Source organism: Coturnix japonica, chromosome 1 (genome assembly GCF_054131305.1).
Source record: "Coturnix japonica strain WE chromosome 1, WE-NBRP24, whole genome shotgun sequence".
Taxonomy (NCBI): Eukaryota; Metazoa; Chordata; class Aves; order Galliformes; family Phasianidae; genus Coturnix; species Coturnix japonica.
This window is the reverse complement of record NC_140663.1, coordinates 45,544,209-45,570,463: the sequence shown is the minus strand read 5'-3', so window position 1 is coordinate 45,570,463 and position 26,255 is coordinate 45,544,209. Positions and strand designations below refer to the sequence as shown.

At 43.6% G+C, this 26,255-nt stretch overlaps 1 protein-coding gene across 1 annotated transcript; it reads left to right on the top strand.

Moving 5' to 3' along the window:
* The first annotated feature begins 4,644 nt into the window (after nt 1-4,644).
* SACK1F (scaffolding CK1 anchoring protein F) lies at nt 4,645-25,828 on the top strand. The gene is made up of 5 exons (XM_015860482.3): nt 4,645-5,145; nt 8,805-8,972; nt 15,452-15,573; nt 16,093-16,802; nt 21,792-25,828. The coding sequence occupies exons 1-5, from the start codon at nt 4,690-4,692 to the stop codon at nt 21,854-21,856; spliced, it is 1,521 nt and encodes a 506-aa protein (XP_015715968.2). The 5' UTR covers nt 4,645-4,689; the 3' UTR covers nt 21,857-25,828.
* The last annotated feature ends 427 nt before the right edge of the window (nt 25,829-26,255 follow it).

The following is a 26,255-nucleotide window of genomic DNA, read 5'->3' as shown; positions in this document are numbered from 1 at the left end:
GCTCTCCAGCTTGCTGGAGAGAGAACAGTGAAGGCAAAGGCTTTTTCCTCTTCACCCTGAAATCACCTTGTTTCTGAGTTTTTAGCTGTGCCAGCACCAGGATGTGATTAACACACCCATTCCTACTCCATGTTGGCAGCCCTTGCAAATGGAATTTCAGGCCCGGGACAGGCTTAGTGTGACTGGCTGTGTGTTTAACATCCTTCCCACAAGCTCCTGGATGTGGCCTGCAAGATAACAGATCAGGAAGATGCAATCTGCACCAAGCCTTTGCAACTTTTGCTTTGGTGCCAGCCAACACAGGGAAGGAGTGGTGTTTTAGCACAACCTATTTACTTACTCTTCCTTTTTGAGGCTGCAAAGTCGTGCATCCCACGTCCATTGAGCCAGCCTCTTTTATTTGCAAAACTCGTTTTTAATGAAAAAGCTGAAAAGCAGTAAGGTTAAGTAGGGATGTTTTGGTAAATCATGTTGGTTTGTTTAGGAGGATTCCTTCTAACCCAAGCCATCCTATGATTCTGTACTCCCCTTCAGAAAACTATCATGGAATGATCCTTTCTTTTTAATATTGCCCCATGTTTTTCCTCCTATTTTGCACAGCAATGTTGACTGCCCTTGGGAGAAACAAGAAGTAAAGAGGGGGTGAGGGAAAAGGCACTGAGATTTTATTCCCTAAGAACTGAATACCCAAAGTTGTATAACAAGAGCCTGTAGCAGTTAGTCACAAGCAAAACACCGCTGGGAGGTTTATCGAAGACTATCTCATGAGATGGGCTATTTAAGGACTGAAATTACATAGGAAGGATGGGTAAGAGAGATGTATGGACGAGCACAGTTACAATTAATGCTAAATATAAGGTGTCATATCTTTATCTAAAGCACAACCTGAATTGCCTTGCAAAGGAAAGTGAAGCAATTAGGCCCAAGTAAGCAGAATATGCGTGGGAGGTGTTTGAAGGCAGTAGATTTAAAGCACTGTAATGGGATTGGAGAGGGTTGCAGTGAGAGGCAATATTTCCTGATAGGTTAGTTTACTTCCTTTGGAAAATGTTTTGGAACTAGACCAGAAAAGTCAGGTAGACCTTCAGAGAGGGACCTGGGCGTCCTGGTGGACGACAGATTGACCATGAGCCAGCAGTGTGCCCTTGTAGCCAAAAAAGCCAATGGCATACTGAGGTGTATTAAAAAGAGCATGTCCAGCAGGTCGAAGGAAGTGATCCTCCCCCTCTACTCTGCCCTGGTGAGGCCTCATCTGGAATACTGTGTCCAGTTCTGGGCTCCCCGGTACAAAAAAGACAGGGATCTCTTGGAAAGAGTCCAGCGGAGAGCCACTAAGATGGTGAAGAGCCTGGAGCATCTCCCCTATGAGGATAGATTTAGGGAACTGGGTCTGTTTAGCCTTGAAAAAAGGAGGCTGAGAGGGGACTTGATCCAGGTTTATAAATACCTGAGGTGTGGGAGCCATAGTGGTGATTCTGGTCTCTTTTCAGTAGTGCGTGGGGATAGGACTAGGGGTAATGGGATGAAAGTACAGCATAGGAAGTTCCGCACGAATGTGTGGAAGAACTTCTTTACAGTGAGGGTGACAGAGCACTGGAACAGGCTGCCCAGGGAGGTGGTGGAGTCTCCTTCTCTGGAGATATTTAAGACCCGCCTGGACACCTACCTGTGTGACGTGGTGTAGGGAGCCTGCTTTGGCAGGGGGGTTGGACTCGATGATCTCTAGAGGTCCCTTCCAACCCCTACAATTCTGTGATTCTGTGATTCTTAACCGGGACTTGGCTGGGCAAAGGTCAAAAGGAAGATCCAACCCTGCCCAATCATAGGCACCCCCTTCAGTAAGTAATCCCTAGGAAAAACAAGACAACAACAAAGAATAAATCTAAGTTCTGATATCTCATCGAAGGTCTGCTTGGATTTGCAGCAGCCTCAGCCAAATCCTAAAGCAGGATTCCCCTTTTTCCTTTCACTCGAGCCAGTGCTAAGGTCAGAATGGAAAACCTGAGCTGAAACAGTAATGAACCTCATCTAGAGTGGAAACTGGAATTCACTTGTCAGCCTCAGCCGGGCGCAATTCCCCCTCCCTCTTTGCTATGTTTAGTCTGCAGTCCTGGAGGGCTGGTTTGTCTCTGGGACAGCAAGAGCAGCTTGTTTCCATAGTTCTTTTTGCCTTTTAGGTGAAGCTGTCAGCCAGAGGGTCAGGGGATATCAAAAGGGATTGAATCATCAGATTTTCTTTTAAAACCTTATATGGAAAATACTTGTGTTTGGAATGTTTAGCTGGGAGAGCAGGCAGCAGAGGGGGACGACACCATGCATGCATAGGAAAAGTGTCTCTCTCAGCTTTTGCACAGCTCCATGCCCCCATTTCTCATATCAACATACAGACAACACTTTGTCTTAGAGAGAGAGATATGGGGGCTAAACATTTCAACACAGCAAGATGAAAATCTCTGTCACTTTCACTTGGATGTGGGAAACATCCACTTGCTTCTAAACATAAAACTAAACATACATTTGTGAACCCACCGTTGCTTTTGTGTGGGAGTCTTCGCTGAACAGAAAATCTTACATTGTGCAGCTACAATTGAATAGAGCATCCCGGATTAAAGAGATTTTACTTAGCTCCACATGAAATAGCAGAGCTGATGGCAGCCTCTGGTAGAGGAGAAACAAAGTAGTTCAGTGACACTAACAAAGCAGCATCTCCTGTGTATTTGTATGTTGTGGTTGACTGACTGGGGTGTCTAACATGGCATAAACTGCATTTGAAGCTTTTCATAACAGTTCAGGAACTTAGTAGTGTTTCAACTTTTATGGAATCTTTGAAGTCTAATTAGGCGTGAACCCTTAATGCAACTTTCCCTGTCATGGGACTGTGATAGGCTCTATTTTTGCTATCAGGCTCTTTATTTTCACAAAAACTGTAGGGGTGTAATTATGCCTTTGCCACCTTCATTTGAAATCAGCCAGTGGGTTCAGAAGCTAATAGAGATGGACAGACAAGCAGACAGATGGAGTCACCACTGCAACATAAGCCCTGTTTCCACGATAATTAAGCTAAAGGGGCATATAGTGAAATTATATTTTTTAAAGAGATTTGAAAGGCAGAGGAGTAGATTCTGAAAACTGCAATTTCGAATTTTAGGTGAATTTCATGACAGGAAGAGCTACCGATGACATTCTAGAATGCTAAAACTCTCCCATTTTAAGAGAGAAAATCAGGGAAGAGCTGCAGTGTTTCACCTCCTCCATTATATTTTTTCAGTAACAAACTCTGAGCACGGGTGATCCCTTACAGGGAGGAGACAAAGAGCAGCTCCTCCAGCTCTGCTTCTCCGGTTGCTACGTTTTGTATGTGAGCAATTAGGGCTAATCACATATGAAAAGCCCTGCAAATGCCTCTGAATGTTTATATATCACCAGTGCCTTGCCTTTATCCCCATTTCCTTGCTCATCTCTTGTCTGTGCTGTCCTTGGGCTACAGTGGGGAAGGAGTGCTTTTTATCCTTTGTGTACGCACTGCAAACCTCAATGGGGCCTGCATCTTGATTAGGGCCCCTAGTAACTATCACATACACCACGCAAAATTAATCATTTAACATAACAGCCCCCAGTCTCTCAGCTGGGACACGTGTGAGGCTATTTATTCACACTCCCAGACAGAGTCTTGGAGCAGCGCAGTTTTATTCCCAGCTCTGACACCGGCCTGCTGGGTGGCCTTGGGCAAATCGCTCTGTCATCCTACTGCTTGCAAACAGGGCACCCACCTCCTGCTTTTTGGGTTTTCTGGGAGTCACTGAGCTACTCTTTTGGTGGGTTGGCAGGGGGCCGGCTAGCAGCCAGCTGGGCCAAATGGCCACTGTTATATTCTGCCTGTGTTAGTAATAGTAATAGACTCGTGCGGGTTGGAAGGAACCTTAGAGATCATCGAGTCCAACCCCCAGGATTTGAGCCTCTGTGCTGCAGAGCGACACTTCTACCACTTGCGCCATAGGGGCACACAACACCGGTGTTGCTTCATTCCTGATGAATGCAGTCACTTTCAAAAAGGAAAAGGAAAAAAAGAAAAAGAAAAAAAAAACTCTTTTAAGTAGATTTTTGCCTTCTCACACCTCCACGCTATGGGATGAGGGGGAATGGCTTTAAAGTAAAAGAGGGGAGATTTAGGGTAGATGTTAGGGGGAAAATGCTCTACTCAGAGTGCAGTGAGGCACTGTCACAGCTGCCCAGAGAGCCGTGGGTGCCTCATGCCTGGAGGTTCAAGGCCAGGTTAGATGGGGCCCTTGGCAGCCATAGCAAGGGGGTGGCAGCCCTGCCCAGGCACAGGGTGGGCTATGAGGTCCCCTAAACATAACCTAAGCCATTCTGTGATTCTCCTGCAAGCCACAGCAACAGCTCCAGCCTGGCTTTCCCTAGGCACAGTGGTCAGGGCCAGCTGGCTCACCATGCTGCAGGACCACCATCTCTGTCCCCCAGTGGTCAGAGCTGCAGGCAGGCAGGCCTGGGAGGGGGCCAGAATGAAGGGGACAGCCATGTCCCTAGTGAACCAGAGAAGCGTGAGGGGGCCGGCACAGGGCGGTGCGGCTGCTCCACCTGTCGGGGCGGGCTCGGGCAGGCCAGGTGAGGCGGTGCCGGCCCTGCCCTTCTCTCCTTCCACAGCCTCCCGGCACTGCGGATGCCGGCAGCATGGCGGACTCCCAGGTGTTCCTGCTGGACGACTCGCACATCAATGAGAAGGTGACAGATGCCCAGGCCTGCTTCTACTATAGCGAGGAGCAGCGTCGGGCCCTGGAGACACTGGTGACCCGAGGTGAGGCTGCCTACAGGGAGACCCTGCGAAAGGAGCGTCTCCAGGACTTCCTCTCCAGCCAGGAGCTGCAAGCCCTGCGGGGCAGCTGGCGGGCCTATGATGACCCCTGTGAGAGCAGCAAGGTGGTGCGAGGCCCCAGTGGCAAGGCTGTCTCATTGGCTTACTGGCCTGAGCTCTCGGACACGGAGGTACCACCACTGGACCTGGGCTGGACTGACAAGACCTTCTATCGGGGCATCAGCCGAGTGGCCCTCTTCACGCACCCTCGCAAGGAGGAGAACGTGCCCCACCTGAAGGAGGTGGTGCGGGAGATGATCCAACAGGCGCAGAAGGTAGGGAGTGACCTCTGTGCCTTTGTGGCTGGGCTATGTCCACGTGTTGGTCAGCCAGGCAGAGAGGCCAGGCTGGGGACACGCAAGGTGGCCGGGTGGCAGGAGCCCACTGCCACAGCAAGCATTCTTCACTGGGTTTTCCATGCAGTTCATCACTCATCACACTGCAGTTTGCCAAAGCTGACATCTGCAATGGGTTCACTCTCCAGCCCTGCATCACGGTTTTCTAGCTATGGTTTGTTTTTTTTCCTGCCCCACCACAGTGTATTATCCAGAGGGCAGGCAAGTAGTGGTGCTGCTCTAGCCACCCTCCTGTACATGCAGGTAACTTCACATAGGACAGCTGGTTGGATTGTTTTCTTTTCTGTGTTTGCAATCCAATACAGCCCTAACTGCAAGGCAGACAGAGTCCAGACAATATGCAGCTGTTCCTTCTGTTTGTCTTGGACTGGAAGGGACTGTTAGTGGTGACAGTGCACCTCTGGCAAGAAAACAAGCCATCTATGACGCTCCAAGAGCATGCATGGAAGAAGTAGGGGACAGTGACAAGGTTTTTCTAGGTCTGGGTGAAATCTCCAGGAAAGACTGTCTGTGCAATTACCCCTTTCGTAGCTGATATCTCACCTCTGGAGAAGGGACAACAGCATAAGCCACCTCACTCCTCTTAGTTTTGCTGCTTCCTGTTTTTTCTGCTTTCTGATTCAGCACTCTCCCCCGCCACCACTCTGCAAGCACACCCTCTGCATGCAGAGCTTTTGCAGATGCTTGTTTAAAGCAAATCTGTTGGGAAGCACAGAAAATTTTCCAGAGAGATGTTTATCCAGAGGGTGTTCTCCACTCCCTCCTTGCAGCACTACATGCACACTCTGTCATCCTGTTTCACTACCGGTGCAATCCGTCACACAGAAGAACCAGAAGCTGTAAAATGCTTATGCTCTGGTTTGCTGATGCTCTTGCTTGCATCCTTGTGCTTTGCTGCAAATGCCTCCACAAATTTTATAACTGGGAAACTTTGCTCTTTTCAATACCTGTGGCCTGGCACCTACAGGTAATTAATTTCTTTGTAGGTATTTTTCATCAGCTGGGTGAACTGTGCCCCTCCCAGCCCAAAGGTGGTTTCATGTTTAATAGTCATTTTGGTGTTTAATGGTCTTTTTCTTAGATAAGTCCCTGTTGTGTTCCATCAAGCTGGTCCTAGAGAATAAAATCTCTGGGTAGGAGCTTTTCATTCAACAGATTAGAGTGGGGGTTTTGTTTGTTTGCTTTGGAGTTTTGCTTTGTTTTGGTTTTCAGGAGGGAGTGGCCCTAAAGAGATACTAGTAATATTTGGCACATGTCTAGGGGTGGCTTATCATTAATGTTTTACATACATTAATTGAGCTATCTTGCTACAGTGATTTTGGCAAGTTAATGCTTGTTGATCTGTAAATACCCATGCAGAGCAAGGCATACCTATAGGTGATATGGATAAGTAGTGTTATTATCCATAGGGCAGAGACAGGAATGGGGAAAAGAAAGACTCCTACAGGGGGCAGGCGCTCATGCTCTGACTTGCTGTGTTTCAGAACGCTCCTAAGTTATCTTGACAGATCATCTGCAGTGTCAGGGTTTTGGAAATACTAACATCAACAGCACAGTTGCCCCTCTCACAGTTTGAGTCTTGAAAGAGCCATCTGTAAGGCAGTTCATCAGCTTTTCCTATGGGCTTAGTTTCCATATTTATGGGTTAAGGTTAAGTCCATAGCCTTGCAAAGAAGCTTGAACAGTTGCCAAACTGGCAGGCTACTGTTCCTTCATATTGCAATGCCAGTACTAATAAGCAATGGTCTGGCCAGGGTGTGCTGCAATTTCTACAGTCATTGGTCTCCTTGTGGATGGAGGGGGTGGAAAAAAAATACATTCCTACTCCTTCTGTCTATTTTTCATCAATTCCCTATGCTAATGTTCTTATTTCAAATGAATTTAATTTGGCGTTCTTGCTGCTGAGTAATGACGTCCAGACCAGAGTGTGTGAAGGGTTAAGAAAGCACAGCATGCCTCAATTAATACCTGAAAACTTAAGTCATAATGTGTCTGTGTGTGAATTTGTTGAGGAGTAAAGTGGCAGAATTTCAGCGTATTTTTCAGAGGTTACATTCCTTGCCTCTTGCTGCATTTAGCTAGAAAGTAAGAATCAAGGTGGGAGCTGAAATTCAGTTCTTCTAACCTAATAGAAGTTGTTGAAGGACTTAAAATTAGCTTATAATATACCTCCTCCATAGTTCACCTGTATCAGGAATGTTTGTGTTAATGATGAACATAAACACGTCAGCTGTTTTTCTTATTCTAATAAAGAACAGCTTGTGTAAGCACTGCTGACAGAAGGAGCGTGACAGAGCAGAGCTGTTGGTTATTGTTGGCCATACAGACAGAGACTCAACAAAAACAGAGGACATTTACTGTGGTATCACTTTCCCACATCCATTTTGCTCACGGGCATTTTCAAAGGAGAGAAGTGCCTGGTGAGAATTATCCCCCCTTCCACAAAGAGCTACTGCAACTGGAGCTGCACCTTTTCCAAACGTCAACTGAAGAAAATTCTACTGTTCAGTGTAGTCTTCAGCTCCATTCACACATTACATGCTATTTGCAGCACAGCTCAGCTCATTGCTGTGACCCCAGCACCTGGGAAGCTAGAATTTAGGCCACTCTATTCCCAACCTACCATCAGCATGAGAGATCTGATCTACCAAGCTGATGGTTCGTAGGGGTGGGGAGAGCAGCAGTTTCCTTCATTCATAGCCTTCAGAATGCTGCAGGGAATTACTCCTTCAGGAGGAAAAGTGAATTGATTCTTCTAATGGTATTAAAGACACAGAAAGTGAGAGGAAGACAAAACATGTAAGGTCAGCATAAAAGTTGCCCACAGTCATCTTGTTTTTGTTGTTACTCATCCTATGAATGTTCAGGCTTGTCTGTCATGTTAGTGCAACCTTTTGCTTTCTTGCTTTTATATAAGATCTGTGTCTGGAAAGAGGGATGCATTTCATACCAGAAAAAATGTACATGTGAAGAGAGCAAATGATCATTTTGCCTCCAAATCTTGAATGTCTGCCCCCGTCGCTTCCTTACAATTATGTTTATATTTGAGCTCTGTACAACATTCCTTGTGAAGCCAGCCCCAAGAGCAGAGTTCTTTTTGTCTGCTTTCTGCACTATAGCTTAGGGGTCATGCTCTGATTCCTCTGCGCATTTATTCTTCCATTACTCACCTTCTGAGTAGTGTTATGGCTGAGTTTTGTACTCTTCTTTTTTAGACTTCTATCAGTGTCTCTCTTTGTTTAAGTGGATCCTAGTGGAGGCAAAGAGAGTTACACAGTGCTGGATTAAAAATGGGTGTTTGGCTTCGGCATTCTTCAGGCTGCTGAAGCAGCTACCTTCCCTTAGAAGGAGACCCCTCCAAGACAGTTATTGCCTTCTTCCTAAGTGCAGCAGGAGCCATGCCAGGAAGTTACAGGGTTATTGGAAGCACCTGGGCACATACATCCCATACTTCTGTCTGAGTGCTCTTTCACATTCTGGTGTCAGTGCTCTCCTTTATTTTGTATCATTGAAATGGGCTTCCTTTTCAGTTCCTAATATTTTACTTAGTTGCTTGTCTTCTGTCTTCTTGTTTCTAGATCATTGCAGTGGTCATGGATGTATTTACAGACCGGGACATCTTCCGAGATATTGTTAATGCAGCATATAAGCGCTGGATCCCAGTCTACATAATCCTAGATGAGGATGGTGTGAAACTCTTTCTGGAAATGTGCAGATGCCTTGACCTCAGTGACTTGCAGATTCGGGTAAGATATTCAAGACTGAATCATTATTTTTTTTGCAGTTAAGTGGCCTTCCTGAATTGTAATGAACTTTGTAACTCACTTGGAGAGATTATTTGCCTTTCACCTGAAGCAGAAATCTGCAGAGGTTTTTTGGCTCTTGTGACTTGTATATTTCTTTTAGGAAGAAATCAGCTTGAGGAAATTCCTGTAGGTCTCCCATGAAAGTCCCAGATTTTTATAGTAGTTATTTGAGTAACTGGTCTCCAAGCAAACCGTAACATTACACATATAAATATTTTGTGAAATCAAAACTTTCCTATATAGCAGTGCTCATCTGGGCCTGAACAAGCTTATAGTCCTTCTTTTCCTGAGAACATTTGGGACTGGGGAGAACAGCTTCTCTGTATATGTTCTACAGAGTAAATAGTTCTATACTGGAGTATGTCTTCACATAGCACATACACCACAGCAGAGTACTCAGCCTTGCTTGGCTGGCAGAAGCGCCTATAGTAGAATCTCTTTACACTGCATTCAAACCGAAATCCTTTGTATGGTTGTAGCTGCTATTTTGTTGCTTACTGTTTTAGTCACTATCACTACTACAGATTTGTTCCAAATACTGGAAAAGTCACTAGATTGGAAACAATCTACAGGGTGCAGGACTCACCACTCTTGTGATACAACTGCTTTGCAGAGTAGTTTTGTTTGTTTTTTATTAAAAATAAATAAATAATAATAATAATAAAGGTCCCATTTTGCCTGGAGGATTGGCAGATATTCCACAAACACTCAACAGTTAAAAACAAACAAACAAAAAGCTCTGAAGGTTAAAGAGGCTTATATTAACCATTCCAGCAGTACCATCTTAAATGTGGGTGAAAATGAATTGCATATTTCTGAACAGTGCTCCTATGAACTACCACTCTGCTCATGGTTTCTAGACTTCTTCATCAGAAAAGACATCCAGCTGAGTAGCTTTCTCATCTTTCTCCAAAGCAGAGATGGAAGTTTCTTTCCTCTGGTGTCTTCGAAAGCAAGACACAGACATTGTTGTAACAGACCTGTTTCAAGCTTCAGAGGTATTCTGTGGCCTGGGCTGAAGTCACTTTTGTAGAAGACTATACAAGTAGAGCAGTAGTTCCATTTGCTCTGGTACTTGTTTTCCAGTACTTTTCTCACCATGTCATCGAGTGCAAGAATGATGACTCCAATACTGCATTCTTTAAACCTTGGATTGAGTGCTCTGGCATTTTAGAAGAACTTGCAGTGCTGTTGGACAGACACGTTCCTTCTTGGCTGCCTTCTCCATCTTTAAAAAGTAGGCAGATTCTTCCTGCTTTTCATCTTACCTCTTTCTCTGTTGCTATCTGCACACACTTCACACTCCAGTTATTACAAAGACACGCTGAAGCAGTGATTAGGTCCTGCAGCAGTGTTGTTGCATCACAAAGTCACCCTTTCCAAACAGACAGAGTTTGAAATGATGCCATCAAAAGCACTAGAAAACTCTTAAGTCTCTTCTGTGCTTCTCTCGCAGCAGCAGCACTTGCTGTGTTTTTCTTCAGACTCATACTGAGCTGAAGGATTTCCACCAAGGAAGAACCTTTTAATATTCTTCTTTAATCAAGTTCCTCACTCTTCTGCAAATTTCCAACCCACAGACTGTTGCCCTTTAGCCTTTTTTTGTTTTCCCAGCTACATCATCCTGTACCATAAACTCCCATCTTAGGGATGTTATGTTTCTTTTCCAGTACAGCTAAGGAGGCTTTAGTTAATTTTGTTAAGGTCAGTGCAGTTTGTTCCTTTCTGTGGTGCTATGGAAAGACTGGGAAGAGTCTTCCTGTAAGGAAAAGCAGGTCACTTGTTTCTCAAGGATAATGGCCTCTTACCAGCCTGCCCAACTTCCTATTGTTAGTGTGACTGTAAGGGTCAAGAAGGCGGGGAGCAGCTTGTTGGTCATGCTTTCCTGCAAGGCTTTATTGGATGTATCAGTGCTGCTGTATGGGTGAGAAAACATCATAGTCTGATACCAGGCTTTGAATAACCAAGGAGTCTCAAGCAAGATGTAGTCTCTCCCTTGAGGACTTACCCCACCTCACTGAGCTAATGTGTCTGGGCTTGGTTTACATTTTTAGCACCGGCTTTTCTGCAGAAAGTTGCATCAATGTGGGAGATAACTATGAGGTTTAGTGTCAAATTCTCATGTGAGAGAGAAAGAATTGACACATTACTATGGGTTGTCATTGCTGCAGCTTCAGGGTGCTTATTCTGTCTTCTGTCATCACCAGATGCTCAGACTGCTGTGATTCTTGTCCTTTTGATTTCATAGGTCTCTTCATCCAATGCAGAGTGAACAGTTAATGGTCCCAGTACAGGATGGCTTCCTGCTAACACTGGATTTTGCTCTTTGTCTACATATAGTGCTGGGCATTTTCACAAAATTCCTGGCTATTTTTTTTTTTTAAGATGGCAAGGTATCACCATCCTCCCACAGTCTCACAGCAGGGAAAATGGTGTAGGAAGACTGTATCTCACTCTACAAAGACTCTGCATTGACTTCATGTTTGAAATGAGAAAATCTCATATTTTGCATGAAGGGCAGAGATCATTAAAAATGCATTTAACTTCAATCATCTGCACATTCATCCTGAGATGGTAATGTGAGCATGTCTTGTTTGTATGAGTCACGTGGCTTCTTGAGCCTGCAGGACGTGGTTTGCCAGACTTTTGTTATGTTTGACATAAGGGTGTTCTTCTGAGCTCAGAATGAATCAAAGTTTTCATAGATATAAAATACATAGCCCCACAAAACGTCCTCTTCTCGTTGGCCTGAGGGTGAGGGTTGTCACCAGTTTTTAGAGGTGCTTTCTTCCCTGCTCTTCTGCTAGTCAAGTCTTCAATGAGAGACACTTTTGCTTAAAGACATGGAGTTCACCTAGAGCTCTAAGGAAATGCAGGGAATGTGGTATCTGCAGGAAGTTCACTTTCATATTAATTCTTACATTTGTTTCCCTAGCAAGCAAGGATTCCCTTTCCTCTCTCTAGGTAGTCCTAAAGCATTTCTTTCAGTTTTGTTCCAGTTTTTCGTGTCTTACCTTCCAGATTTCTTCATCCAGTTCTAACTCAACAGAGAAGCTGAATGTGATGTGATGCAGTGCTGTTTTGTTTTAATTATCTGCTAGAAAATTCTACTAAGCTGTTTGTGACCTTTCAAGAACAGTGGTTTACAAGCGTTTCTTTTTGGAAACACACAAAAAACAACAACAAAATCTCCAAAGCAGTCAGTATAAGGGACTGTTGAGCTATTGTCACGTAACATCTACTGCTATGGGCTGTTGCCTGTCCTTTATCTGATTTAAATCTTTCATGCCATTCATCCCAATGGAAACTCAGTTTGCTGCTTCCTTTGAATCATTTCTATCAGTTGTTAGAAGGTCTAAGAGCAGGGGGACATAAAGGATTCCCTGGTGAAAATACTTGCAGTACCCAACTTTAGAGTCCATCTCACGTACTTCATGCCCTGTGCTTGTGGGCACTCCTGCCTGGGTCTGTTAGTAGTCAACTAAGTGTCAGTAACAACATACTACTGACTTTCTCAGTTGAGTCTAATTTAACGTTCTGCGGATGCAGCACAAGGTTTAAAAGTGTGTCACAATAAATCAAGAAAGACTGATTCCTCTACTGTGTGTATTAATTAGGCTGGAGTGTTACCAGTCTGTATTAAGTTGCTGCCAGTGAGTTGTTAGTCACTGCTTGCAATGAGGAGTGGTGTAAGTCTGCGTAAAGGAAATGTGGAAACCTAACATGGACTGCAGCCTAGATGAGGCAGGATGTAACCAAACTTAAGCAAGCTGCTACAAGAATACAGGTTTGGAAAAGTCTCTTCTACCTGGAAACTAACTGGTCCTTTACCCCAAATACTTGTTCATACAATAACATTAGTGCCCAAAGAAAATGGCTGAAATCTTACCTCATTTATATTTGTCTTTCCACTTCTGTTGTTGTGTAATCTTCAGTGCATGAACCCAGGGCTGTTCTTTCTCTATGCAGCTTGAAATATTAGTCTTCAAGTGCTCCAAGATCCTTCAAAGTAGGAAACATTACACAAATAACCTATTAAGTGACTCGGTGTTTATATGACTTTGTGCTTGTTTTCTGCATTTCAAGATGCGTTTATACACTCCTGTGACTACTTTGTTCAAGGAGGTTTATGTGTTCAGCTGTTTGGTTCTATCCCCTCTGTGCCTTTCTCAATATTAAGCATAGCCCAGTTACTGCAGAAATTCAAGATGTGCTTTCTCTTTTCCTAAAGAAGGTGATATAACGTACAAACACAATAAAATCCACACTTGTTACATGCTAAGAAACATTCTGCTTACACAGGCTGATGCTCCTCAGTTCAGAAAGGAATATGACATTTCAGAGCTGTCGGCTGATTTGAAGGACAGATGTCCTCATTGACACCTGTAGTCAAGATTCCATTATTTGGCAAATTCCAAATCCAGCTTTATTCGGCAAGGAAAAGGCAATTATCTTAAGCGGCCAGCCAGTCGTCTACAAATGTTATTCTAAATACTGGAAAGGGCAGCCTTTCTCCTGTGCTCTACCCAACCTGCATTCAGCATCCCACACGAATGACTCACTGCTGTCTAGGCCTTGGGCAAGTCACTTCATCTTTTTTGTCTCTCAGGTTTCTCATCTTTAAAACAGGGCGATACTACTGTCATTGGTGTTGGGAGGATTAATTAGCTAATGCCCACACAGGACTGCAGACAGATCAAGCAATAGATGAATGCAAAATAGTAGTATCATCAGTTACTGTTAGTCAGAATTTGTGCTGCCACCACTGTATTTTACTGAAGAAAATAGGAACAGATTCAAAAGGTAAGAGTTACATTCAGAAAACTGTTTTTTGACAGAAATCCACATTCTTATAATCACTCATTCCTGCATGCTGATTTCTACAGCCTATCGATATTTAAGCTGTCAATTAGGTTTATAATAATAGTACTTAGCTCTATGTGGGATCTGAGGCTGTGCTAGCGCTAGCCAAATCCTCATGATTCTCCTGTTCTGCAGATGGGGGAAGAATGAGGCAAAGGTGAATTGACTTTCACAGAACGTAACAGGGAATACTGCCAGAACTGTGATTACACGTGAGACTGTCTGACTGCTAACGCTATATTTATTACTCCAGATCACAATACCTTTTAGCTTTTCATTGTTAAAGAATTCTTAAGAGAAACAGATGGTATGAAGAAAACGGTCCAAATTTGCATGTCAGAGTGACAAGATAATTTGCTCCAAACTTTGTTGGCAGTGAGTGCTTTGGAGCATTGTTTGTTTTATGTTTTAATGTTAGGCAATATGTATGTACACCCGTCTGACAATTCATCCTTGAGCAGCCAGGACCCATGGAGTTCAGCACTGGTCTAAGCAGAATAACTCACATTCTAACATGTAAATATGCTTTTATACTATGTGCATGTATAAAAATCTGTTGTAGAAAATCTGGCAACCTGAAATTGGGTTTTCATCTCTGTCTCTAGTACTGCTTTGTGTTAGTATTTGTAGGTTTGGGGGCTAATACCTTCTTCCAACTACTTCAGTACATTTCATAAAGTTTTGCTTTCTCTATCTGCAGAAATACTTCTTTGCTGATCTGTTTGGGATATCAGCGGAGACACTTATCCCACACCTTTTATTCACAATAAAATTCTGTGTTTTTCACTCTCCATTGAACAGAGATGAATGCAGGTAGACATTGGAACTGGTGTTCTTAGCAAAACGATGCCAGGGTTCCTTTGTTTGTAACAGGCAGGAAACATCTATGTATGTTTTGAATGGTACAACTGTTTCCTCACCCCTTCTGTAATAATTAAACTACCTACTCCTGTAATTTGTCCAGTTTTATCAAACTATATGTTGTTGGGATCAGAACACAAGCCTAAAATAACCTAATTTAAGCCTCGTACAATACTTTCTGAGTCTTTTTGATTGCACAGGCATTGCAGACTTCCTTGGTTTTGTGGTTCTGCTGACATTGTCTGGAAAAGAGCTCACCAATGCCATGGAATAGGAATTGGGATTCAGAGAGTACAGATGTGACTCAGAGCTTCATTCCCCCGAACTGGGTTGGGCCTTCTGATCTACAGCACATGACTAGAGATGGCAGATCATTTCATTTGGAAAGCATTGTCTTGTCAGTGGGCTAAGATGAATAGCTGAAGACAGCAGACAGAGTTACAAAGATGCTGACTTATTGGACAGGGCTATAAACTGATGCATAGGAGTGACTTGTACTGAAAGATGATAACAATAGAGTTTTCAACACTCCGCTTTCCTTTCTGCAGCCCTTCTGATTTTTGGTGTCTAATGATGAGCTGTAGTCCCAGAAGGTGTGAGATAAAGTGAGTGATGTGTTAAGACTTGGAATTGGCAGTTATCTAATTCTTTGCTCTATTTATTATGAAATTTTGGTTTTTTTACTTCCTGGTTAGAACATCCGCATCCGTTCTGTGACAGGAGTTGGGTTCTACATGCCAACAGGGAAGATCAGAGGTACATTGGCATCTCGATTCCTGATGGTAGATGGTGAAAAGGTGGCCACTGGATCATACAGGTGGGTTGCTCTTGCATAAGGCAGAGCTACATTCTTCTTAGGTAAAGAATGGCTTGTGAGTCTTGTTCTCATGTCATTCATTTTCTTATCCTCCTCTCTGTAATCTGTTTGGCATCTGTAGAAATTGGCGTAAGATAAGAGAGAAGGTAGTGTAGAGTACAAACTGCTCCCAAAAGAACAGAACAAGTCCCTGCCAGGGGACTGTTCAATTGTGCTAGAAACAGTGCCACGCTGCATTGGCCACTGTAGTCAGTTCCTTTCAGAGAGGTTTACAATCTGGAGACTCTTCCAGTTGCTTTCTTAAAAGGGTATGCTGTTCTTCGGAGTTTTCAGGTATTTTCTTCCAGATCTTGTCTGCGTGCCTAATGAAGCACAATAATACACAACTTCACCTATCTATCCTGATCCATATTGGTAAATAGCACAATGCTGTGTATTCTCACAGTGTTTCAGATATTGTTGGGTGGGCTGGGTCAAATATGCACTCAAAAATCTTATGGTTCTGTTTCCTATTCTTAGCTTCACATGGAGTTCATCCCATATTGACAGAAACATCCTACTAGTCTTGACAGGACAGCACGTGGAGATGTTTGACATTGAGTTTCGTGAGCTCTACGCCATCTCAGAGGAAGTTAATTTCTGCAAGGAATTGGGTATTGCTAATCCAAACCTTCATGGAATTGGGAAACAAGGCTTTCATTCCTCCACTGTGGCTCGGAAGATCATTAATCCCAAGTATGGCTTAGTGGCAGGGGCGACCCGTGGTGATGGGCTCTGGGCTTCACGACACAGGCAGGATAATCAGGATAATATGGAAAGGGAAGAAACAAGTGAGTCTAAGAGACGATTAAATCAGTTTCTGAATGACTTGATCACATTAGAACAAGAACTCCCAGAGATTGAACCACTTCTGGAGAACTTCAACAAGCTGAATCGGAGCCCTCAGAAACTATTCTCCCGATTACACATGGACCTGAAAAATAAATCCAAGTCCAGAGAGTCCATTCGTGAGGTGAAGAAAGAAGATGCACAGGCCAACTCAAAGCAAGGAAAGCGGTTTGCCAGTGGGATTTTTAGTCGCAAGGCCAAACGGTCTCCAGGATCAAGCATTGAAGCAAATTCTTTTGCCAGTGAAGGACACTCAGGGGAAGACCTTGGGAATATGAAACTGGAATACGAGAGGCTCAGCATGGGCCATGCCAGTGTTCGGAGCGCTGAAGGCATCTCAGGTAAAACTTCTCCTATCAGCACATTCTGCTTCTGTGGTTTTAGGCTGTCTCTGAGTTTGGTTGATTGGTGCAAATGTATTCAACACAGACACCTGAGTAGATCCTGTAGTTTCCTCTGTACTAAAATGAACAGCATCAAACAAGAGTAGAAGTTGCATCAAACTAAGCATAATTCCAAAGGCAATTTAATGGCATTCTTACTGTAAGATTGCTACATCTCGTGTGTGTGCTTTCTGATGCTTCCCACTAAGCAGATGTGGGATAAAGAGATGAGTGTCCCCTTGTGAAAAACAGGTTGTGTGTACATTTCTTTAAGTGCAGTGTCCTGATAAGCAGCAACAGTGTGCTTAGTGTTGTAGTGATTAGCAGCGTGCAGACAGATTTCCAGTGTAACCCCTCTTTTCATCATTTGGCTTTTATCATTCGACTGTGTTTACTGTGCCAGGGTTACTGGTGGAGAAGGAAGGAAACAAGTTTCTGTTGAGGTAAGAGAGAAAGGAATGGAGGAGGTGGAAGTATTTTAAACCTGCTCCTTTGTATCCCTTTGAAATGGAAATGAGGGTCATGAAAATAGAAGCTATGGAGAAGCATTAGATCTGAACATTCCCTTCTTTGCTAAGGAGTTGTCGATATATTCACTGAGCTCTTCCAGGGCTTCATTTGGTTGAAAAAAACAAATGATAAGAATTTCTCTTAATTCATGTTCATTGTTAACATCTCAGATGCTCTGTCAGTTTTAAGTAAAACTAAGAACTACTCATCCTGGTTGTCTTTCTCGCCCAGTGAGGTGTGTTGGATGTCATTATATCTTGCACTAGCAGGAAAATAAACTAGTTCAGGGAGGGAATTTTCTCTCCAGCTTGTCTGGCCATGCTGTGTTCTGATACATTCAAAATGTTGGAGTAAAAACATGAATTCCTTTAGGACCACCGTGATGCGATGTGGGAAGATATTCTCCAGAGAGCAAAAAGAAAAGCAAGGTACTAGCAAGGTCCCAGGCTGTGATTGATTACATTCTTAGAAGTATTTCTGGCTAAATGAAAGACAGACTCAAAAATGCCAAATGAACATAAGAGATGAGAACTATATGAAGGCATAAGTTGATTATTTGAGACTAAACTAGACCCATTTTAGGATGTGTTTGGCATTTAGGGAGGCAGAAGTAAACCTTGGTCTTTACTCTCTCATCCCATCACTATTTTCTGAGCAGACAGCATGTGCTGCTGGGCCCTATTCCTCAGGGCCAGGAAAAAGAAAATTCCTAGACCTATAGCCAGATGTATGGGCATTTCTTTTCAGAAGATTGGACCTGAGGACTTGCACTACCCTCTAGTGACAGAAATGGAGAATTGTGTAAGTTCTGATTTGTCAGCACTTCATAATATCAGACATTCCCCACGTTTGTTGTTGTCAACTGCTTTAAAGCAGACAGCTTTGATTCCCACACTGTCAAGGCAAAATTGGGTCCAGATTAAGGCAATAAAGAGGCTGATTTCTCTAGTTGGACACTGGGGTGCTGAGCCTTTCTGGGCATTGCACAGGTCAGGGCAGCAGGGATGTCTCCTTTTAACACAGTGGATCTATGCCAGCTTGGTCTGGACCATTTCCATACTCCATACACTATCATACTATTTTATTCAGGTTTTATTAACTGTCACTGCTACTTCCTGAGAGCTGGCACCTCTTTTAACAAAAAAGAACACAAAACACTGAACCTGGGAGACCTGGGATGGTTCCAGGCAAGCCACTTTGAAAGTACAGGGAAGCAGCAGAGGTTCCATTCTCCAACCTTCCTGCTGTGTTCTTCCTGACAGGTCTTTCCAAGAAGTTAATGCAAATGTTTCCTGCTTTGCTTTATGCTAAATGAGATTGCCTGCTCCAGTGACAGTGGGAGACTCCACAGCTTTTGAAGTATGGTGCAAGTAGGCTTAGGTCATCCCATGTCAAAGGCTGAGGGAAGATCACTGTGCGTTACGTTTGACTCACTGCTTGTGAAAGAAAGCTTCACTGGCCTGGTGGTTCCAAAGTGAACGGAGATGATGAGGGCACATTAGAGAGATGAGACTCATGAGAAAGGAAAAACTGAAAAGATCCTGCAGCTACTTGATCCGTCATTAGCATTTAACAAAAGCATCCTGAACGTGGATATGGAATAAAGCTCCATCTTAAAGATAAAAACAGGAGACCTTTTGTTCGAAGGAAACTGTATGACCTGTAACGTTTTAAAACTTTAAGCTGTCCTTGAGCAGACCTAGTCAAAACTGATGCTGCAATACCCTGAGTGACAGAAGGGAGGTATGAAGTGGAAATGAAGGAGGGAGATGGTGCTAGATATGCAGTCAGGTTAGGATGCAATTATTCAGAGCTTCACAGTTTGAAACGGTTGCCCTTACCTTTGGAGAACAACACTTAAGCCCTTTGGGCCTGCCTGCGCACACATCCTCCAAAGTCACCATTAATTCTGTAATTCGGTAGTACCACAGAGACACATCACAGCTTGCAAATGTACTGGAAGACCAGATCTACATCCCAAGTAGCTTGCAGAGTAATTGAAAGACGCTATTCAAGCAGACTAAATGTCCGGTTCAGTCTTGTAAGAGCAAATGTTGAAAAGAATACAAGCCAGGATGGGATGAACAGTCTCTGAAAATCTGACAGGGTATTTACATGCAAGAAAATGATAACTACAAGTTAGAACGGGGAGTCTGGAAAATACAAGGACAAAACAAGAGAAAATACAGATAGTAATGTCCTGAATTACATACTCAAATTAACTTCTCTGGGTGTTGCTCTACTACAGTGCATAGAGATTGTGTTTTGTCTCATAAGGTTTGCTTAAACCACACCATCAAATCTACAGAATTCTTGGATTTCACTACTGCCTGCTTCAGAGCACAACAGCAGCACTGAACCTGATCAGAACGTTGTTAATTTTATGCTGCTGCTGGGCAGGCTGTGATCAGCAAAAACACTGAGGTCTGCGTGCAGTTTCTGGGAAATACTGCAAGGGTTAGAAAGCAGTGTGTCTTTGGAAGGCATTGGCTTTATGTTTTGTTTTCTCCCCTGCAAGCGGCAATCTAGGTGGGCAGAAATAGCTGTTTAGTTGTCACCAGTGCTTTTCAGCCCAAGTGGGATCACAGACTGGTGGTAACTGGTCATTTTAGCTCCCGTTGTAAAAAGAAAGAGGGAAATGACATTGGGTACACACAAGGACTGTGTTTGCTCCAGCTGTAGCAGGATCTGTAGAAAAAAAGCCAGAGATCTTTTCCAACCTTAATGATTCCATGACACATGAAAATAATTCACTTGAAGCCCAGTTCAAGGGCAGTGTTTGGATTGAATTTTCCCTCATTTCAGCAAGGTTGAGACTGTCAGTAACATCAGGCTGTTTTCCTGTACTGATCATTGGCTCCAACTGCATGAGAGATGTAAACCCCCCCCCCCCCCCCCCTCCTTCGGTGGAAACATTTAAGCCGGGCCTGCCCTTGTTCAGAGTGGCTGCAAGCCATGCAGCTGCCCCTATCAGTACATACAGCCTCAGGATATATGCGATATACATTGTGTGAGCCTAGCTGAGCCCTGAGTACAGCAGAGCTCACTTATTTGCAAAAGCTTATGCAAACACACTTAAGTACGGTGCTTGAAAAACGTCTGCTGGGGCATTCAGGTCAGAATCTGGCTGCAATAAAGTGCAAGTGTTAAAAAGTACAGACATTTGGAGAAGGAGGAAATCTACAGTGTGAGCAATGGATTAAACCCTCAGAAGATAACAATTTGGGCAGCATTATATGCTGCTTAACTGCAGGACCCCGAAGTCTTTAGATTTCTCTTGCAAAGGAAATCACAGAATCACAGAATGACCCGGGTTGGAAGGGACCTCAAGGATCATGTAGTTCCAACCCCCCTGCCTAGCAGGGCCACCAAACATACACCTTTACTAGATCAGGTTGCCCAGGGCCCCATCCAACCTGGTCTTGAACACCTCCAAGGACGGGGCATCCACAACCTCCCTGGGCAGCCTGTTCCAGGGCCTAACCACTCTCCTAGTAGAGAACTTCCCCCTAACATCCAACCTAAATCTGCCCTCTTTTAACTTAAAACCATTTCCCCGTGTCCTGCTATTATCAGCCCTTTCGAAGAGTTTACTCCCCTCCTGGGTGTAAGTTCCCTTCAGGTATTGAAAGGCTGCAATGAGGTCACCCCGCAACCTTCTCTTCTCCAGGCTGAACAAACCCAACTCCCTCAGCCTGTCCTCATAGGGGAGGTGCTCCAGCCCCCTGATCATCTTCCTGTCCCTCCTCTGGACCCTTTCCAAAATCTCCATGTCTTTTTTGTACTGAGGGCTCCACACCTGGACACAGTACTCCAGATGGGGCCTCACAAGAGCAGAGTAGAGAGGGACAATCACCTCCCTATCCCTGCTGACCACCCCTCTCCTGATGGAGCCCAGGATCCCATTTGCTTTCTGGGCTGCCAGAGCGCACTGCTGGCTCATGTTGAGTCTTTCGTCCATCAGGACCCCCAGGTCCTTCTCTGCTGAGCTGCTCTCAAGGACCACTCCTCCCAGCACCATTTGAGATGTTTGATGCTGAACATGGGAAAAGCTCAGTGAGAATGTGTGTTGTGATCTGATGGGTGAGATGACCTGACCTTTCTTTTTTGTTTTCATCCCTTTCTGCTTGGAAAACCTTCCACTCAAGTCATGGCCAAACTGCTTTTCAGCACCATCTGGGATCCGAGAGTTCCACTGACACTGGACTGGGTACAGGCCAAAGCCTGTGTCTCTCTCCACAGCATACTCTGTATTTGCTATTATTTCAGTATCTCTTCATTTCACAGAACAAGGAAATAAAACCCCAAGAGAATGCAGAGTGATGTAGGTCTAACACAAGGCATATCATAATTAGCGAGGATTAAAGCTTGAGTCCAAACTTTATCTGGATCTTATTTACTTAATTGTAACATATTTTTAACTTCTTTTCATTCCAGGTAACCTGGGTCCAAACTCCACCACGAGTGATAAAAGCAAACAATCTACCTGTGTTTTATCTTGATTGTATGGGAAACTGAAAACTGAACAAGCTGGTTTAGTAACATGTTAATCGATTTGTCCTTACACGGTGGTCTGTCAAGCCACCGTGTCGTCCTGGATGCAGCTGGCACCCCCAGTTAAATCACATTTACTGGGTGAAACATAGACTTTGGATGGCTGGTCCCTTAAACGAGGGTTAATGATGAATGTATTATTCCATATGTGTGTGTGCATATAGATTTTGTACATAAAAACAACTGTGATGACTGGGTCTCAGAGCTTGCTCTGTGTCCAGGTAAATGCAGGAGATGTTCTGACTTACTTGTGCTGCTACTTCAGTCTGTTTAGTTACAGACTCAGAATCACTGTGTTGCATTGTTTACTCTACTGCATTGCAGAAATGTATTGGTCTGACCGGCTGGAAGTCAAAGTCCAGTCAGTGGCAAATTCTGGGCGAAGCAGTGATGTTTACAGACAGCATAGCAGTGCTTTGTCCTTGAGGAGTCTTCCTGTAGATTCCTGTTGTCACTTATCCACACAGAAACTAGTGGTCGGGGGAGAAGGGTTTAGCTAGAAGAGGCCAATGGATTAGTATCTTAACAACTGTTTTCTTCACGTCCTAAGTACAGTAGTCAAACAGAGCGATTCGGCAATGATCTGTTAAAGAGAAGCGCTGGAGAATGAGGGGGATGTTTAACCTGCAGCTGAGACTGGGTCAAAGAAATGCCTTACATGGGAGAGTGGGCAGATCTGGGAGCAGGCACACAGCCTTCAAATGGCTGCTATAAAATCCTGTTTGTTGCTAAGTGAGCGGTACTTTACCCTTCATGGAGACTGTACGATTAAGGAGCACATCTCTGAGGCTGAAAAGAAGCAAGGCAGGCAGACACGATTTTCAAATGCTTCCTTTCCTTTTCCCTTTCCCTTTCCCTTTCCTTTCCCTTTCCCTTTCCCTTTCCCTTTCCCTTTCCCTTTCCCTTTTTTCCCTTTCCTTTTCACTTTCCTTTTCCCTTTCCCTTTCCTTTTCCTTTTCCCTTTCCCTTTCCCTTTCCCTTCCCTTGCCTTTCTTTCCTTTCTTTCTTTCCTTTTATTATTTTTTTTCCTCAGGCTAACATTTCCAAGCTCTAAAAAAAATGCCTAAATCGTGGGCTTTGATCCATAAGAGACACTGCATGTAATTAGACCAAAGGCCATCTAATCTGCTATCCTCTCTCTGAGGGCACCCAGTAACAGGTGATCACAGAAGCATAAAATATAAAGCTTGGGTACGAAAGTCTTTCTCTGCCACTGTTCCAGCAGCCTGTGGACTCCCTAAACTGGCAGTTCCTTCTGGACCCGGCCTTAATGAATGCACTTAGTCCTTCTTTAAAAATCCTTTTATACATTTAGCCCCCATGTGTTCTGTGGCAATAGATCCCTAGATCACTGTGTGGTATTAAAAAGAAGTCTTCAGGCAATTTTAATGGTTTACTTGATGATTTCATCGAGTGACCCCAATTATTCCACTGTCAGATGTAGTACTGACCACTCCTATTCCTCATCTCCTTGCCACCTTTTACAGACCTGGCTCACACATGTCCTCAGCCATCATGTTTCCAAGTGACAGGTTTATGGTATGTGAAGCTGTTCATTGTAAGGGACCTGTTTGACACCACTGCCCTCTAGTTCACTGGCTCTTTTCCAGTTCTGCCGCTAACAAGGTTGTTTTTGTTTCCTCAGTATGCAGATTGATGCTTCACTCTGCTTTCTTGCCATCTAAATTATATCCTTTCCTGTCATAATTAAGCCCCCTTGAGATATCTAAGAGAAATAAATCCTAATCATAGTAGACACCTGGAGGGTAACATACCTATTTCCAAGAAAGCTATACAGGCATCACAAAATGATAGGTTTAGTTTTCTTTCTTTTTTCGTGTTGAGACACTGATGAGTTTATTTCAGTGCATAAGTACAACGGTGACAACTGCTGCTCTACCAGCACAGAACAAACTGCTCCAAAGGCTCTTCCAGGTGCTGGGCTGCAGTGTTAATTGTTACACTAAAACAGCTGCCTGTAGTTGATGATAAAATGCAATGGATTGATTGACTGATTAACTGCCTTTCCTGGAAGTGAATTTAACTTCAGCAGCAAGAAGGTTTGTTTTACTCTGGTTTTACCTTGTAGAATACCTCGAGTAATACCAAAGGTATTGTGCTCTAAGTTAAATGCACTTTCAGTCAGTAGGTTAAATGCTTGTGACTCTATCCAGTTATTCTATATAGCCTTCTGGGAACAGGCTGTAGTTTTACTGCTAGGTCTGTCAGCTTCTATTATCAGCAGTGTTTAATAAAATTGTTCCTGGTAATGGAAGAGAAGAGGTGTTGGAAATTACGCCATCACTTGGACACAAAAGTAAGTTAACACATGAGAAATATATTTTATGTGCCAAAAGCTATTTGCCATATATATATATGTACAACTGCCTAAAATGGCTTGATTTTGCCATGTTTCCATTATTCTCCAAATAATTGGGGGATTTTTTTTTTTTTTTTTCTCTCCTGGTATGGTATTTATTTCGTTTTGTTAGCAGGGATTCGAGAGAAATGTATAAAGCCAACATGGTTCCAGTTTTTTGTTCTGATAGGAATATTGACACCTGTTGCTTCCTTGTTCTCACAGACTGTTAAGATATTTATTTATTTTTAAAGCAGTGCAATAGGCTGATTTACTAAGTACTGTGTTAATGTATCTGGTCAGGTTTTCCAGGAAGTCCTTCTTCTCTTTAGGCTTTTTGTCTTTGTTGCTTCATCTTGGGTGGAGTAACTTAAATCACCCGAGAAGCTGATTTCACTTGCTATTTCATCTATTCTGTGCTTGCTGATTAACATGTTTTACTTTACTTTCTTTTTCCTATGGGAAATGTGAAAGCACTTTCTTTAGCCTTGTCAACTAACAGGATCTCCTTTCTAGTGCGAATCTCTCATCAATTTGTCTTCCATTTTGTTGCCACACGGTTCCTAAAACGTAGTGATTGTTCATTAGTTTTTAATTCCCTTCCCTGCTTTTATTGTTTAGAAGTCACAGAAGTCTAATCTCGTGCCTTGACTCCAGTGTCTCATAGAATCCCTCAGGCTTATTACGCATTATTAATTTATGGAATTGGAGAGAGCAAACTTGCTTTCTTGCATGACGGGACTCAGCATGACTCTTAAGGGATGCACGCAACCTCGCTGTTCCAGAGTGGATGTTTCAGACTCTGGTGGAACTTGTTCTTCCTTGCAGACAAGATCAGCTGAACTTGGATATTTGGCTGCTTTAGTGGCAACAGGTCTGAGTCCTGGTGAGGTGACTGTGCTTATTTTGCTAACTGTGGTTCTTCATAAGTAGGCCGTGACCTGTAAAATGAACCTCTGTCACTTTACAGATAAAATGTTGTTGATGGTGTTGGGGGCAGAAGGGTGAGAAGCAATGCTCATCAGTTCTCTTAGAAGAACTGATCCATTATGGAGGCTGATGGCATAGCAGTGTCTAAAGCAGTCTTCATATGTCATTTTGTCCTAGCACAAGAAGCCAGCTCTTGGAATAACATAACCAAGTCATTAACCTTCCAAGGGAGTGGGAAAGATGGGAGATATTTGATTTTTGCTATTGGGAAGAACATGGTCAGCTCTCTGGAGTCTGTTTCCTGAGCCTGGACAATCCCAAGAGGTTGTCTGTTCTCCAGATCTTGTTCGCTCTTGGTCATTCAGCCTGGGTTTGCTGATCCATGTGGTGCACTGTGGGACCTATACTGGCCAGTCTTGGTTTTGGAAACAGAGTAATGGAACCAGGGCTTACAGCTTGCTATTTCTGATGTGGAATGGGGGGTGGTTCTGAAAGAGTGTCATGGCTGAATGCGTGCCTTCTGTGTTTCCTTTGGGATGCATTTGTATATTTAATATACGTGTGTCCAGTGACTTATGCCAAAGACCTCTTCTAAGTAAAACAAATAAACTCTTTGCTGTGTTATGCTCAGGTAATTGATTCATTGGTGGTGTTTTTAACTTCTCAACTGCACTTCCTGGATTGCTGGTGTTTGTGAAGAACCTGTACTCTCTGGATTGGAGTAGGTTTCCATGTAATACGTGAACAGCTTTGGCAAATGCTGTTCCTTATCAGCTGTGGGGAATTCAGCTGCCCACACAAGTACAGCGTCCCCTGGTTCTGACTACCTTGAGAGAGGCTCTAAATTGTTGGAGCAGGCTATAGCTGATGCCCACGTCAGTCCCTTTTTGGTGTTATTTTTCATTACTGCTCTCATAGCAGCTGAATTACGTCTTGCTGTAGCTGTAAATTCGTATGACAAAGTGCTACCTCTGTTTCCCTTTCCATCTTTCCTATATAATTTGTACTCATCAGTAATGACATTTCACTTATGAAACAGAATCCCTCTGCTACATTTC

What these genes read in the sequence shown, in the direction of transcription:
- SACK1F (XM_015860482.3), top strand. Translation starts at nt 4,690, where the DNA reads ATGGCGGACTCCCAGGTGTTCCTGCTGGACGACTCGCACATCAATGAG. An exon ending in TGATCCAACAGGCGCAGAAG is followed by an intron (nt 5,146 to 8,804) that starts GTAGGGAGTGAC and finishes TCTTGTTTCTAG; the next exon opens with ATCATTGCAGTGGTCATGGA. An exon ending in GAGCGCTGAAGGCATCTCAG is followed by an intron (nt 16,803 to 21,791) that starts GTAAAACTTCTC and finishes TTTTCATTCCAG; the next exon opens with GTAACCTGGGTCCAAACTCC.